The 15,517-nt window shown below is 40.8% G+C and overlaps 1 protein-coding gene across 2 annotated transcripts in view; it reads right to left on the bottom strand.

The window, feature by feature from the left end:
* Nucleotides 1-25: 25 nt before the first annotated feature.
* stxbp1a (syntaxin binding protein 1a) overlaps nucleotides 26-15,517 on the bottom strand; it is a 30,625-nt gene continuing 15,133 nt past the window's right edge. Inside the window, exons 7-20 of one of the 2 annotated variants that reach the window (XM_020636045.2) lie at nucleotides 14,248-14,396; nucleotides 13,650-13,734; nucleotides 13,407-13,537; nucleotides 13,211-13,318; nucleotides 13,052-13,112; nucleotides 12,429-12,494; nucleotides 12,261-12,341; nucleotides 12,035-12,173; nucleotides 11,408-11,517; nucleotides 11,038-11,139; nucleotides 10,594-10,679; nucleotides 8,578-8,732; nucleotides 6,947-7,104; nucleotides 26-2,321 (exon numbers count right to left, since the gene is read on the bottom strand). In XM_020636045.2, the coding sequence (XP_020491701.1) occupies nucleotides 6,995-7,104; nucleotides 8,578-8,732; nucleotides 10,594-10,679; nucleotides 11,038-11,139; nucleotides 11,408-11,517; nucleotides 12,035-12,173; nucleotides 12,261-12,341; nucleotides 12,429-12,494; nucleotides 13,052-13,112; nucleotides 13,211-13,318; nucleotides 13,407-13,537; nucleotides 13,650-13,734; nucleotides 14,248-14,396 (1,383 nt within the window). In that variant the 3' untranslated portion in view covers nucleotides 26-2,321; nucleotides 6,947-6,994. The remainder of the gene's footprint in view (nucleotides 2,322-6,946; nucleotides 7,105-8,577; nucleotides 8,733-10,593; nucleotides 10,680-11,037; nucleotides 11,140-11,407; nucleotides 11,518-12,034; nucleotides 12,174-12,260; nucleotides 12,342-12,428; nucleotides 12,495-13,051; nucleotides 13,113-13,210; nucleotides 13,319-13,406; nucleotides 13,538-13,649; nucleotides 13,735-14,247; nucleotides 14,397-15,517) is intronic. The other variant, XM_020636044.2, reaches the window with a different exon arrangement.

Genomic DNA, 15,517 nt, shown 5'->3' with positions numbered 1-15,517 from the left:
TATTCAAAGAAGAGTTGAGACTTACTTTGATGGAAGCCAATTTATTAGACAGCCGTAGTACATATGAGGTACACATGGAAGTACTGTTTGTGCTTCGACACTCGCAAACATACAATCCCGATTAGTTCAACAGTTTTAGGACAGACTAATGTAACATTATTATCTCTTCTCTGATAAATTATTTAGACTTTTTGAATAACTCCGTTGATTTGAGTAAACCCTATACAACAGCAAATTATAAAATAAATAAATAAACACAAAGTCAAGCGTTTGCATCACAGAAAACGCATTATAGTGCAATATACAACTTGTTTGGCGGAAGGGAAGGGAGGAGGGGGAATAAAAAGTCAAAAGGGTGAGTGTCATTTTTCTTTTTTTTGCAAAGCCATTCACCATCAGAGGGTTTTACATTGCACCAGAGGAGGAAACAGACAAAGAAAATAGATAGAAGTTCTTTTTTCCCAGTTGACGACTAACAGCTAGAGCTAAACATCACAAACACAGAGGCTTCACATTGGCTTTTTGAAAGGAAAAGTATCACTACTTCACAGTTAGAAATATCACCAGTCAACAGTGAGACGCTAAAACAGCAACATATGGCATATACACAACACTACTCAGTGCATGGCCCAATTAAACATTGTTACTAACCAAAGATAAGACTGAGTCTGACACAATACTGAAATACAACTGGCCCTGTAGGATTATTCATAAATATCAGCAAGCAACGGCCTCTTTGACATTAAAACGTGAAGTCTGTCCAGAGAAAGGAAAATGTTGTGGTAAGTAAATACTTTACAGTTTCAACAGGTGGAGGGGGGGGGGATGATTCTGGCTTTTTTACAGAGCGTTTTCCATTTCAACATCTGCTCCACCTAGTGTTAACAAAATACTTCTCTGAAAATGTTTGTTTCGAGTATCAAACATTTGCGTAACATTGCCACTGTGACTTCCAAAAGAATCAAATCTGTAGTTTGTAAGACTACAAGTTACCACCATGACCCTCTCCCCTCTCTTATATACCACGTTAGCGTTTTAGTTCACTTGTTTAAAAAAGGAACCTGCACTTTGTCCTGAAATAAAGGCCGTCCAAAGCAGCACATGGGTCTGTACAGATCTATATTAATTGAGGCCAGGGACACCGAAAGCCCAACAAAGATCTTCTCCTCAACAGATATTCACCCACTACAAATATAAATGACCCTTTCTTGCACATCACTAGCTTCTTCACTGTTTTGGCAAATCACAATAAAGTTTTCATGCCAATTTCACCATCGTCAGCAGAGAGGTTGACTCTCCAAGTCTGTGAGAATATAACCATCATTGGCAACTTCTTTGTGCTCAAGGCCTACAGTGGCTAGGGTGCAGCATGGTTTCAACCCACCCCCCCAAACAAAACTGTTTGGAAACATCCCAGACTCTTCTACCACTCATGTTGCATAGTCCTAGTTGTCCATATCTTACTGTACGCTCGAAATGTTCCAAACAGTTTCATCTCCATCAACATATAAAGAAGACAGAGCTTTAGTCTGTGGCTGCCAGATATCATACATAAATCTAAACTATTGCATAAATATGAAAGCCTATTTTTATACATTTTGATACTCAAAACAAGTTTTTTTTCATAGAAGTATTCAAGCTCTTTAAGGAAAAAAAGCTAAATGCTAAATCTGCGGCTCCCAGAACCTCCACACTGGATACAAACACATTAACAGTCCACACAAAGTCCAAGCATGCTACTGAATACGAACATCTCAAATGGGCAGGGGGGGTGTGGGTCCTCTCTGATGATATATTTAAATATATTGCATGTTGACTGATATGATATATTTTACAACATCAACCTCTCAAACTGCACAGCCCTCCTCCATCAGCTTCCAATAAAACTCACAGCAAGGAGGAAACCCAAAGGAATGAGATATGTCTACCTTTACACATTCTAGCAGGTTTCATAGCATACAATATTACATTTTGGTACTTTCAGTTTTAAATGGCCTTCTGTTCTCATATTTAAACCTATTTTAATAAGTTCATTTAGTTGCATCCATTGTAAAACATGAGAATACTTGCAACAGTTTTATTCTTTGATACAACATATATTTTTTATCATCTAAGATGTCTTTTTTTGTCTTCTCAAGCAAGATGCATACACATGAACGTAGGGAAGGATACAGGGGACAGACGGGTCAAAGGGCAGTGGGGTTAAGGGAAAGAGGAGAGAGATGTTGTTGGAGGATTTTAGCTTGTCACTTCCTCGTCTGGTTTGTTCATGGCCTTGAGCTGCTCCAGCAGGGTGGTGGGGGTGAAGATGTTGGTCGATCCTGGAGACACACACGTTTGTCAAACACACACAAACACACACACACAGAAATACTCAGCATTAGATCAGCACCTTAGGAAGGGAACAGATCAAAATGTGTTTTCAGCTCTTGTGATGCAGCTACTTTCGATGAGGGTGGTGTGACATAATGATGGAAGTGATGTTAGCAGCACTGAGTAGCCTGAAGTTATAACGACTAACACTATAGCCCAGATAATGAACTACATTTGTTGTACTTGCAAACTAGTTCAGGTGACTTTCCTTATAGATGGTCCTTGCTACTGTTAGGTAGACATTATTTAGGCATTGATTTGAAGAATTTCGACAGCCTGCAGAGGAAATTGTAATCAATTTTGCTACTTCAAATAATCAGAATGTAGATTCCCCCTCATGAATGTGCCCACTGATGTCTAAATTTAAGGATTTTCATTGAAGTTCAAATCCCCAGTAGACTATCCATCTGCTGTTATCAGTGTTGATCATAAATTCGGAGTAAAATGCTTTTATGATTTACTACAAATGAGAGAAAATAAATCTTCATAGCTTCAAGAAAACCTTGATCAAAACATCTTTTTTTCTTACTGTTAAAAACAGTTTTCAAGCCTGTGTGAGTGTGGCCAATCAAATTTCACTGGATCGGCACACTTTGTATAATGGTGCATACGACAACAGGCCATCAATTACTGACACAAATGTAATTCCAACGTCAGCAATAAGGATTTGGATTGAAACAAATGTAATATTATGTACATTAGACCCTACACACACAGATCTGACTATTACTCTAAATCCTTCAGTCTGCAGACATACAGCTGGATACAGACACATAACACAGGTCTGAATTCACATGCAGCTGACGAATATGGAAGCACATATAAAATAATGAAACTACACGACTGGCATGAATGTGTGAGTTAAAAGCTTTGGGGGGGCTGGTTGAAATCCTGCAACGCGTCACCACTCTACAATGCACAGCCAATCAGGTGTTAGAAAAAGAGGTGGACTTAAAGTAAAGAGCATGCAGGACACTGAAAATCAACAAAAGCAGATCTACCCTACATGTCATGAATATCCAAGAATTAGGTCGATTTTCTGCCATAAACATGAATGTCAATGTAAAATCTAGCGCTGTACTAACACAGGGATGAACTCTTGTGACAGCTGAAGACACATTTCTGATTTTTCAAAACATGAAAGGTGGTGATGTGTGGAGTAAAACAAACCTTTGTCCAGTTCTGTTTGCTGCTCAATCACCTGATTTACAGATGAATGACTACGCAACTCGTTTGATTTACTCCTCACACCTGTTCGACATTATCAAAAGCATTTCAGCTACACTGATTTGTTTCTGGTGCAAAGCTGTGTGTTTCTTTCACTCTGGTTTGATCGGGAGCTTTACTTTCAATGGTCTTCAGTAAAGCTGAGCTGGAGTCTGTGAGGGGTCAGAACAGGGAGTGGAGGAACCTTAGGTACAAACAGCAGAGAAAATAGGCAAGCCCATCTGGATCTGGGTTAATATGTTGATGTGGGGGTCGTAAGTGTCACGAGTATAGGTGGTGGTGAGGGGGGGGGTTAAGTGGGAGTGGCTTCACCTACTTCTCTGCTGTTACCTAAACACACAGCTTCGTAGAAACACAACACAGTGACTTTGATGTCAATAGTCACTAGATTATTTCTGTACATGACTAAGACCAAAATAGCATTAAAAAAAAACAAAGACTTGTTTTAGTAAGTGATGGCCATTTTGCTCAGGAAGTGTTGAAGCAGCAGTATGCGGGGGGGCAGCCATACTGCTGATGGTGAGAGCTGCTTACTGAGAAAACCATAAAAACCAAAAAGTTGGTTTGCAAACGATATCGCTTTAGCAGATTAGTTAGGGATGAGGGAGCTACCCAGGTCTGCAATATTCAGTCTTTCATGGGTGAAAGAAAGTCCAGCTTTAGATGGGAATGTGTGTTTATATGGGGTCGAGTATTTAAAAGTCAATTAGCTAATTCTTTACAAAAATGAACAATGAGGCAGTCATGGGTATGAATGCAAACTGGAGTTATTTATTACATCTACCAAGAAGGTGTTTAAGAATAACCATATTTGTTTTAACTGTTAGCACTTTATACCTGTATGAACATATATGATTAAATAAAACTCAATATTTTAAAAATGCTTGGCCAAGGTACGAGGAGAAGCTCTGAAGCTGACCATGTAGACGTCTGACATCTCATGCAGAAATCCTTCATCCATTTCCAAATACAGTTTTTACAACTTTTACAAGTTTAAAGAAAGCTTAACTTTAAGACAACACACATCGCCCCAAAATGAAAACCAAATGTGACCCATAACATATCTGGATGATTCAGTTCTTTTAATATTTCATACAATTTACCTAAGTAAGGTTGCAAATGATTAGATTCTTTAACACATTCACACCCTGCACACTGGAAACTATCTCAGTGACCGTTTATAACTACTGTATGTGTATTAGTGAATAGAGACAGATCAAAAAATATAAAAAATACTTTTAATGATTGATCACTTTGTTTGACTTAAATGCTTGATTACTGTTTTCTACTTGTAAACAGATTATTTTGTAAATAAACGTATTTATTCTGTTCAGGTATACACCAATGCAATGGAGCTTCTCTTGTTCACATGGGTGTGCAGCATCTTTACTTTGATTGGTTTGCTAAAGCGTATCAGGTGGAACATAACTACATTCCCCGGCTCTGTCCGCAGAGAGGCATCAAAGTGGATGTGAAACGAAGGACAACTTTCTAGGCAACTGCACTTAATTGTTCTGAACTTATTACTGTTTCCTTTTTCAAGTTGCCACCAAAGTTGCCCTGTGAGTCAGCAACCTGACGGTATTATCCAGATAAGGATGACATGTGCTTCTATTCAGCGCCCTCTGCAGAAGAGCCATGAGACATGTAAGCATGTAATGGTGGTCTGAGAGAAAGTGACATGGACCAGGTCAGAGGACTGGGAGTCAAAAACAAACAAAAAAAAAAAACAAGGAAAAAGGAGAGAATCCTTTTTTGAAATCCAACTCAAGGACCTGTCCTAAAAAAAAGGAGTAAGAAAATCAAGGTGATTGTCTTGGCGAGGAGTTGACTACAAAAAGAACACGACTAAAAACTGATAAAGATGGATCTCGGGGGTAGATTAAATCAGGAGTTAGTGTTCGACGGGCTCAAAGGGCCTTTGGGTGGCTGTGGAGGAGCGATTTAATCCACCCAGCTGAGATGATGGGAGGAGGCAGCAGGGATGGGGTCACAACCCCCTCAGGCATGGCCACTCTTCATCAGAGACAGAACCTGGGCTGTTTCCAAAGAACCTGAGGCCTTCAGGCCGAGACACTCTGTGACATACTCAGCATTATTATGTCAAGGTTACATGGACACCAGACTGCAAGGCTGAATACAAACAGCCCCGGCACAAATATTTGTAACATATAAAGATTGTTTTTACATGATGAAAGTATTTGTTTATGTATTAGATTTTTAATACATTTATATTTTTATGGACGATAAGATATGTAAGAAGTGGATGTAGCCTCCTCATTTCAGAAGTGAAGCCAATTCATTACTGATCTATATCATGCAATCTTTGTAATGGCCAGCAGGGGGCAACTCAGGAAAAGTCAGACAGAGAAAACTGAAGAGGAAATGACCCTTCATCTCAGCTGATCTAATAACTCAGTACATCTTCCTAATATGTTTATGATCTTCATCACAGCTTAAAATATTTTTCAATACAGTACAGAGGTAATTTGAATATAAGGGGAAGAATAGACAATTCAATTCAATTCAATTTATTTTGTATAGTGTCAACTCATAACAAGTGTTATCTCAAGACACTTTACAAAAAGCAGGTAAAATACCTTACTCTTTGTCTGTTAACATGACGAAAGAGCAGGTAAAAGACCTTACTCATTGTTATGTTACAAAAAGCAGGTAAAAGACCTTACTTATTGTTATGTTACAAAAAGCAGGTAAAAGACCTTACTCATTGTTATGTTACAAAAAGCAGGTAAAAGACCTTACTCATTGTTATGTTACAAAAAGCAGGTAAAAGACCTTACTCATTGTTATGTTACAAAAAGCAGGTAAAAGACCTTACTCATTGTTATGTTACAAAAAGCAGGTAAAAGACCTTACTTATTGCTATATTACAATGCTATAGACCCGGCCTATCCATCATGAGCACTTTAGCAAAGCAGCAAAAGTTACAGTGGTAAGAAAAAACAGACAAAAAAAGACAGGGAATGCTTTGAGGCATGGCTACATGTTTTTGAGATATTAGCTTAGTAAAATCTGAAGAAGTCCACATTGGGCTCTTTACAGTCTTGATAAATTCTGGAGGTCTGCATGTGGGGTGAGGTTTAAATTCAGCCTTCTTGTTGGGTCAAGGCAGCTAACACCTGACAGAAAAACAGGGACTGGGGCCTGATGAAGAGGTCCATGCATTGAGGGGAGGTCGGGGATGCCCATCCCTGAGGATTACAGGGGAGTAGGAGGGTGGAGTTACAGAAAACAGTACTGAGTGTTCAAAGAAGAAGAAGGAACAGGGAGAAGGCCCTTATACTGTGAGGGTTCAGAAAGGGCTTCTTTGTGCGGCTGCCTTTACTTTTTTCTGTGTGATTTCTCTCTCCCTCCCTCCCAATCTCTCTCTGCCTCACTCGGCTGAGGCTTCTGCGTCCTCAAAGGACACCCTAGTGGACTCTCGGAAGTCGGGGTGCTGCAGGTCCGATAAGAATTTGGTGGGGGTGAGCAAGTGGGTGGAACCTGTGGAGGAACAGAGGCGGCTTCACCACTCTTCTCTCAGCACAGTCCATGCCCCCTCCCCCACTCTTGCATAAACAAAGGGGTTAAAAACAAGCAACCACACAAACACACACACACACACAGATAGAATCATCACCAGGCAGGTCACACACGCATCACACACACTCGCCTTGTGTCAAAAACACAGAATACACACAGACACAGAAAAGACATGGCATGGCTGCAATTCAAAGACAACAGTTGTTTTAAAAAGGACAACAGCTGAAGCAGAGCACAACAAAAAACAACAGACACTTTTCCATTAATAACACAGACTGACTGCAAAGCTTAAAAACATGAAATAAACAGTACAGAGGTGCATAACAAAGGGCTAAGTTAACGTAACACATTGCACACAGAAGGCAGGTTGTTATGACTCCCTGCAGCTACACCGTCCACGTACTAGTTAAAGCTCTAACAGCTCAGTGTGGGGCTGCAAATCTGATGAAAATCATGTGCAGTCGTGTGGGATTCATGATGTGGGTGCATGAAATTCACAGAAGGAAAGATACTGTTCTACCTGAAAAACCTGCAATTTGTTATTTGTATGTAAAAAAGGACAGTTATATGTTTACAGAAAATTCCTCATAATTGATGACTCACCAAACAAAACCACATTTAATCATGTGTTTTTTTTAACAAGTCTATGTCAACATTTTTCTATAGCGACTTTAAATGTGTGATCATCTTTTGCCTAATTCAAAAAAGAGGGCAGCTTTATTCCAGAAATGTATCAACAGACACTCATCATAAAGCAATTATTAAAAGATATTATGTTAGCAAAAGGTTTTGGTATTTGATCCTGTGCTTAAAAAACCATCAAATTCAGAAAGAAGATCGCTTTTAATTGTTGTCTTTTCTTTATGAATGTGTCTTTATTATCTCTGTGGGTTGTCTGTCCGGTCTCCTCACTTCCTTTATTTCCCTCGATGGTTCTCTCTATCTTTATTATATTTAGGTCAGCTCTTTTTCAGAGAACCTGGTGAACCTACAGCTGCTGGTCCAACCTCGCACAGTCCTCTAAAACCTCCCCAAAGGACGTGGTGGCTGGATTAGGCTGCAGATTTGATCAATTTTTACACTTTCTAGAAGACACGTCCACCCTGTGTTGCTCTAAAGAGTAACTTAACACACTGCTTTAAAAAGTGTTTTACAGCAGAACAAACACTGCTGATAGGGATCGCTGAGTGTGGTCAGAAGTTTGCTCTACAATTTGTAACCACTCATCAGTGGTGTCACTGCAGTGATGTACAGGTGTACTCCAGGATGCTATAAGGTGAACATTAACACTACAGTGGGTTAGAATACAAACAAGATTATCAGAGGCTGTTTAGCTACTCTTAAAGGTTAGTGTGTCCAAAACTGTTAGATATTATATAAACCCGTTCTTGCTCTCGCCCTGCGCTCTCTGGCGCCTCCTGGTGCACTACTTACCAATGATGGCCTCCCACTTCCCATTGGCCTGCGTGACCTCATAGGCGCAGCGCATCTCACTGAAGGACACGCCCCCGATGATGAAGACCATGACACGTGGTCCGGTGCGGTACTCTCCAGGAGTCTTATTCTTGTGCCAGTGGCCGTACCGAGCACTAGAAATGTAAACAGGTGTTTTGATAAAGGTTCATCACATGTTATATTGGTTTTAAGGAACAGAGACCTTCTGATTCAAATAGATATTATCTTTTTCCACCTTGAGAGGATTAAGAAAAAATATATTTATCACAGTCCTGACACATGTAAGGATTTATAGGCACCTAAAATAGTATTGTATCTCCACTAGTATGACATCATCAGCTAAGCTAAATCTGTTTATCAACATTTCAACATGTTTTAGGTCACAGGTCCCTTCAAAATGTGGACAGAGATTTAATTACTGCATTAATGGATCAGGGATATATGCTGGTGTAGTGGTTAGCACTTTCACCTCACACCAAATTGATCAGGTTCCTGAGCATGAATGCGTTTCCGTCTCTATATGTCAGCCCCGTGATTTACTGCCAACCTGTCCGGGGTGTACCCCTCCTCTTGCCCTATGACAGATGAGATCGGCTCCAAGCGAGAAAAGCATTATAGATAATCAATGGATGGATGGTCACACAGTTAGACATAAAGTCTGGACACACCACACATCACATTTGGATTTTGAAAATTTCAAAAAAATCAGAGAATCGAAAAAGACTAAGTACTTTGAGTTTTCTGTTGTATCTTTCATCACTACACTGATCTTGACACAAGTCTTGACGAGTCTGGTTGACGGCCTGCCAGAACAACCCGGATCTTTGTAATACAACAATAAGTAAGGTCTTTTACCTGCTTTTTGTAACATAACAATGAGTAAGGTCTTTTTACCTGCTCTTTTGTAATGTTAACAGACAAAGAGTAAGGTATTTTACCTGCTTTTTGTAAAGTGTCTCGAGATAACACTTGTTATGAGTTAACCCTATACAAATAAAAATTGATTGAAATTGAATTAACATCACACCTACAGCTAATATTCAGACTTCTCTTTACTATGATTTGGGTCTGTTATACCTGATACCTGTCTCTGGAACAGCTAATTCCTCCACTATTTTCACCTAGTTCTCAACAGCTAACATGCAGGGGATTTACCAGCTTCATTTTACTGCCAACAACCACTGCATGAGCGTGAGATGAGGGAACTGTAAAGTTGGTAATAGAGGTTTGTGGCTTTGGCATTATGAGCAGCCACCATCATGTTACAAACAGTCATATTCAAGTCGATTATTGCTGCTTTAAGATGAGGACAGAATAAGATGATTTTAAGCCATATTGCACATTAGAGATCACATCCCCACATAAACAGGCCTTTACTGCATCAGTGGAGCTTTTCTTTGACAAACCTACATGTGTCCTAGTATGATGTGTGTGTGTGTGTGTGTGTGTGTGTGTGTGTGTGTGTGTGTGTGTGTGTGTGTGTGTGTGTGTGTGTGTTGTGTGTGTGTGTGTGTCAGTGGGGGAGGTTCAGGATTTGTGGGGCTCAAAGTGGCTTCATTACTCCCACTAACAGACACATTCATGTGCTTGTGGAGTTGGGAATATTGATAACTTGTATTAAGGTCAGCTTGCTTACATAGAGGCAGAACGTTTCAAAGAGTGATATTCAAGCTGTAGTGCTTTTGAGGGGGAAATTTCCACAGTGATTGACTTTTCAGTTTTACAATTTGGATTTTTTTCTGGTATTAGTACAAGGTCTAATTATTAAGATATTGTCTCCTGTGCTATCCTGATCACAACTCACTAACCTCGCAGTCATCGACATCACCTCCCTGCTCTTGATTTTTCTCCAGAATTGATCTGCTCCTCAAATCACTATTGATCCAACACCATCATTTCTGTCTGTTTGATTTAAAAGTGTTATTCCCTTACAATCCCACAAAGCTTGCGTTGTGTGGGATTGTGTATGTAAAGGTGTATTTACTGACAAACTACCTGACTGCAGTGGTGCTGAAGGAAGCAGAGGAGCGGGTGGAGATGTAAGGGTAGTGCTTGGTGTCCAGCTTATCTTCAATAGCATCCTGCAGGGGGACAAAAACCCAAACACATCTTCGTCACCATGATGTCCATCTATCCTCACATGTAAACAGAGTTTGATAGGAGCTTCGCAGTGTGTCATGTCTCCTAGCAACCATTTGTGGCTCTACCATCGGAGAGTAGGCTTTGCACAAATAAAGGGCTAAAAATAGTTGCTTACAAACATCCTGGTTACACAGATGTTCAATTTAGGTTGTTGTTGTGTGCACATATAACAAAAGAATCATGTCAGATCAATTACTTTGTTGCCATAGGACGCCCACTTTAGGTTCGCTTAGTAAATCAGTAAAGTACAACATTGTGTAAGATAAGTCAAATAGAGTCGAAAGCTTTAAAACACACCTCCATGATGTCCTTGACCAGTGGTGTCCAACGGGACAGCTGATAGGTCTGCTCACTCACACGCTCCTTCCTGTCCAGCTTCTTTCCTCTGCGGAGGGTGGACTAAAGGAGGACGGAGAAGAGGAGGTGAGAGGCAGAAAGAGTAAAAAGGACAACAATAATGGAAGCCAGAATAAGTTGTTCATCTCCTTCACATGGTTTTCATCCATAAGAACAGCAGACAAGAGGACGATACAGCTCATATGTTTCAAATGAAGTGGTGAAAAAGAAGAAAACACTCAGAGGCAACATAAAAAATCAAAAGACAATGACAGACTGAGAGCTGGAGAAAGAGTGAAAGAGAGGGAGCATCACTCAGCGGGGATCTTACGTCTGTGATGATGGGGACCCCCAGGTGGGCCATGTTGGTGATGATCTCACTGTCCTCAGGGGGGATCTGAGCGTGCTGGATCAGTTTGTTCAAGTTCTCCTCTGTAATACCTGAACAGACACACACCAAGGTCATATCTTATAAAGGAGAATGGAGGTTTTCATTCAGTTTGTCCAGCTGGTTTTAGGATGAAGGGGAATTCATTTTTGTGATGAGAAAGCAAAAGCAAAAGAATGTATCACTTTGTGGAGCAGTGTGAAGATCTCTGATGTCAACCATCTGATGTCTCTCAAATATCTCCTAAAATACCACAGGCTTTTTTCAGAGCCTGGGCTTGGTTTGTCTATTCTAGGCTGTAAAAATATGGTCATGTTACATTGAGAGAGAGAGAGAGAGAGGTCATTCTTAACAAATATATATATTTTTTACTTTCAAGTTATGATAAGATAAGATAAGCTATACTTTATTGTCCCAAAAAGGGAAATTTGTCTTGGACCCTGTACATAAAAAGAGATCATACAAAACATGTAACATATCTAAAACACCTATGAACATCATATTCTCTTTCTGTAAATCTATCCCTCTAGCTTTGATGTGATTTCTTTCCGTTACCTGTATGCTGCTTACCGTTCTTGAGGAAAATGTAGAGCAGGATGATGCGGATCTTGTCGTATGTGCTGACGTTGGCATCCAGCAGGATGGGCACGATGGCCCTCATTGGGTCTTTGATCTTCTCACCCTCAGCGTCTGTTCCCATAGCCAGATCCTGCCACAGACATGTTTGTCATTTTCAACCCTAAAATACACGAGTCATCTTAAATTTAAAAAGCATACTCTTCTTGTTTTCTCTCACCTGTTCCACACGGCAGAGCTTATCTACTGTTCCCTGGTAGTGCTTCATACAGTCCTCAGCCAGCTGCAGATGGGTGGAGTACTAAAAAAAAAACACAAAGCATGCAGGGTCAGCATAGATATTCAACCACTCAGAAAAACAACCACACACTAATCAACACACACACACCTTGCTGAGCTCCTTCTGATACTGAGGCATCTTCTTCAGCATCTGGGACAGATCTCTCATTGTGGTCTGTTGAAACAGAAGCAAAATCATCTCAGCACCAGTACAAGACATCGAAGACAAAAATGAACTATTGATGTAAGACCAGTTTTATGACGGCAGTGGTTTCTCCATTAACACAAAGTAGGATGGTTTCATGTTGTTGAAATCCATCTGGATTGTATACATTTGAAATGTATGAAGGGAGAGAAGCTAGCCTGGTAGACCGTAACAAAATCTGTCTAAATTAAATGATCTCATTGAAGTAATCCATAAATAAAACTAGTGTTAAAACAAGTCATTGATTTACCAGGCTAGCTGTTCACAGTCTTTCTGCTAACATTCAGCACCTGTTTTTTTTCACCTACTATAACACTAACTTATTTCAGATTAAATGACACTTAATCACTTTATTCCTGAATGTCTAAAGTAAATAAACATTAGCAAGCTCAAGCTATGAACACACATTGTTTTTTAGTTCAGAATAATGAAAGAAACCACATTAAGAAGTTTATCAATATCTTTCAACATAATTGTACATTCACACGTTCAACTATTCAGATTTCCAATAGCTGCTTCTTCTTCACCTTCTCTCCAGTGTTCATCCTCTTGCTGGCAGAGAACTCCTTCAGCTGGCGTGTCACTTCCCTGATGACAGAGAGGCAGTAAAACATGAGAAGAGTTCTATCATTTAAAGGTATCCAAAGCCTGAGCAAAAATATTAAAGTGAAAGGAAGGGTACTCACTGGGACACCTCGGCTATGTGTTTGTGTCTCAGGCTCACCCACAGGTCATCGTCTTCATGCAGCAGAACCTCCTTCTCACGAGAGTCCCCCATGCCACTGGTCTCATACCTGCAGGACAGAGACACTCTTTCCTTAATGAACTCTTTTTCTAGTTACCTTTTTTTCTGATGTGCCATGTGTGGTTTTTTTGTCGTACTTGTAGACGTCGTTCTCGATGGGCAGCAGGTCGTAGCCCATGGCCTGGAAGGTGAGCTCATGAAGGACAGGAGAGACCGGGTCAAATGCCCTGTCCAGGATGACCAGCTGTGAGCGAGCCTTATCTGGACCCTACACAGAGAAAGACACAAGGGTACAGAAATGTAAAAAGGCAAAGATAAATGTTATCTAAAGAGACAAAGATTATGAGACAACAGGTTTAGAAAAAAAGAGCTGAGCCCACCTCTCCCATAGTGGGGTCATCAGCCTTGTAGGCGTCCAGTTTGTCCTGCACCAGTTGGGCCAGGGTGGCGTTGTCCTTGTACTCACTGACAGGGTGACAGGCAGAAGGATGGATGGATGAGTTTTCATTTCATTACAGTAAAGGAAGAAGATGAGTCATAAAAAAAGAGGGGACTGAAAATAATTTTGTTCAAACTATTTAAACCTCTGGCAGCTGCAGTTCACACAGAGATCTTAATGAGAAAATACAAATATGCTACATGAGTACTGCTAGAATTATATTCGATAATGGTGATATTAAGTCGTATACAAGTTAAAGACACAAGCATGACTATAGACTACTAGAGTCAGCTATAGAATATACACAGAAATACATGCTGAGATCAATATTTGTAATGTTTAATGGCACGTCTTGTTACACCTCCTCAAACCCTCAGGGACTCACACACTACACGTCTGATGTCACTTAAGTTTGTGAGGGTTCAGTGCTAAGGCTTTAGCATGGAGATTGGGATCAGGGCTTTGATACGTTTGATTTTGTTAACCAGACAGAACCCACAGCTGCATCTCTGCAGCTCCCCTCGGTATCTGACCCTCACCCTCGATATCTGACAGCAGGGTACTCCTTCAGGGTGGCGCAGAGCGTAGCAATCTGCTCAGCCAGCCTCTCCATCACAGGGTTCTTCAGCTGCGTCTTATGGGGGCTGTAGAAACTGTGGAAGGCATCTGCATTGTCCAGAGAGTACACCTGCACACACAAACACAACGAGTGTTTGATTGTTGCCATTAGGTGATTTGATTTTTCACCTTCCTACACCTTTTTAATGTAATGTGCACAGTCACTGGTGAAGTGTTCTGTACTGGTCTTTAAGGTCTGGCTCTTCACCTTTTTCACAGCCTGGCTTATCTACCCTTTCTTCTGCCTCTTCCTCTCTTTCCCTTTATCCTCCAATTTTCTATCTTTTACTTATTGTTTATCCTTCTCTATTTCTTCTCATCTGTCAATGATCCTGCCTTCTGTCATTCTTCTTACTCATTTCATTTTTGTCCTCTCCTCTCATGTGTCACCTTTCCTCCATCTGTCTTCTCTCCCCTCTCACTTCCTGGTTACCCTCATCTCATTTTACTCTTTATACTGCTGTCGTCTCTTTGCCTTTCTCCTTTAATTTCGTCCTTTATTCGCTTTTTCTGCATTTTCTCAGATTTTTAGTTTTCATTCCGCCTCATGTTCTTCCTCAGCCTCACTTCTCCTGTCCTCCTCTCTCTATGCTGCTCGTGTGTAGTATCCTCTCTTCTTTTCTCCTTTTTGTCCTCTCCTCACTCCTCCTTATCTAATTTGCTCACCTCCTCTCCTCTCCTGCCTCACCTTTTCTCTCATCTTTCTCTCCTCCCCTGACTTGTAATGTTTCCTCTACTGTTTGTCCTTAACTCCTCTCCCTCTTCTCCTTTCCTCCTCTCCTACATTACTCCCTCCTCCCACCCCATCTGTCCAGTCACACGACCAGTTTTTACTGCTCTGCAGAAGGGTCCCTATCTTAGCCTGTCTACAATTGGCTACCGCATGCTGTATGGATCCTGACTCATCCAATGGATTTGAGAGCATCAGTCTGTGGGCGGGGCTATGAGGCAGCGCTTTGCCTGAAGCAGAAAACCACTGACTCTGAATTAATCATAGTAGACAGGAGAGGAGCAAAGCATTGTGGGCCAAGCAGCATCTTCCGATAGAGTGAGAGACGAGGATGGACAGAAGGAGAGATGTGAGAGATAGAGAGAGAGAGAAAGAGAGGGAGAGAGAGAGAGAGAGAGAGAGAGAGAGAGAGAGAGAGAGAGAGAGAGAGAAGGCTGGGGGAGGGAGGGAGGGAGGGAGGG

Source organism: Labrus bergylta, chromosome 17 (assembly GCF_963930695.1).
Source record: "Labrus bergylta chromosome 17, fLabBer1.1, whole genome shotgun sequence".
Lineage (NCBI taxonomy): Eukaryota > Metazoa > Chordata > Actinopteri > Labriformes > Labridae > Labrus > Labrus bergylta.
This window is presented reverse-complemented; position numbering and strand designations above follow the sequence as displayed.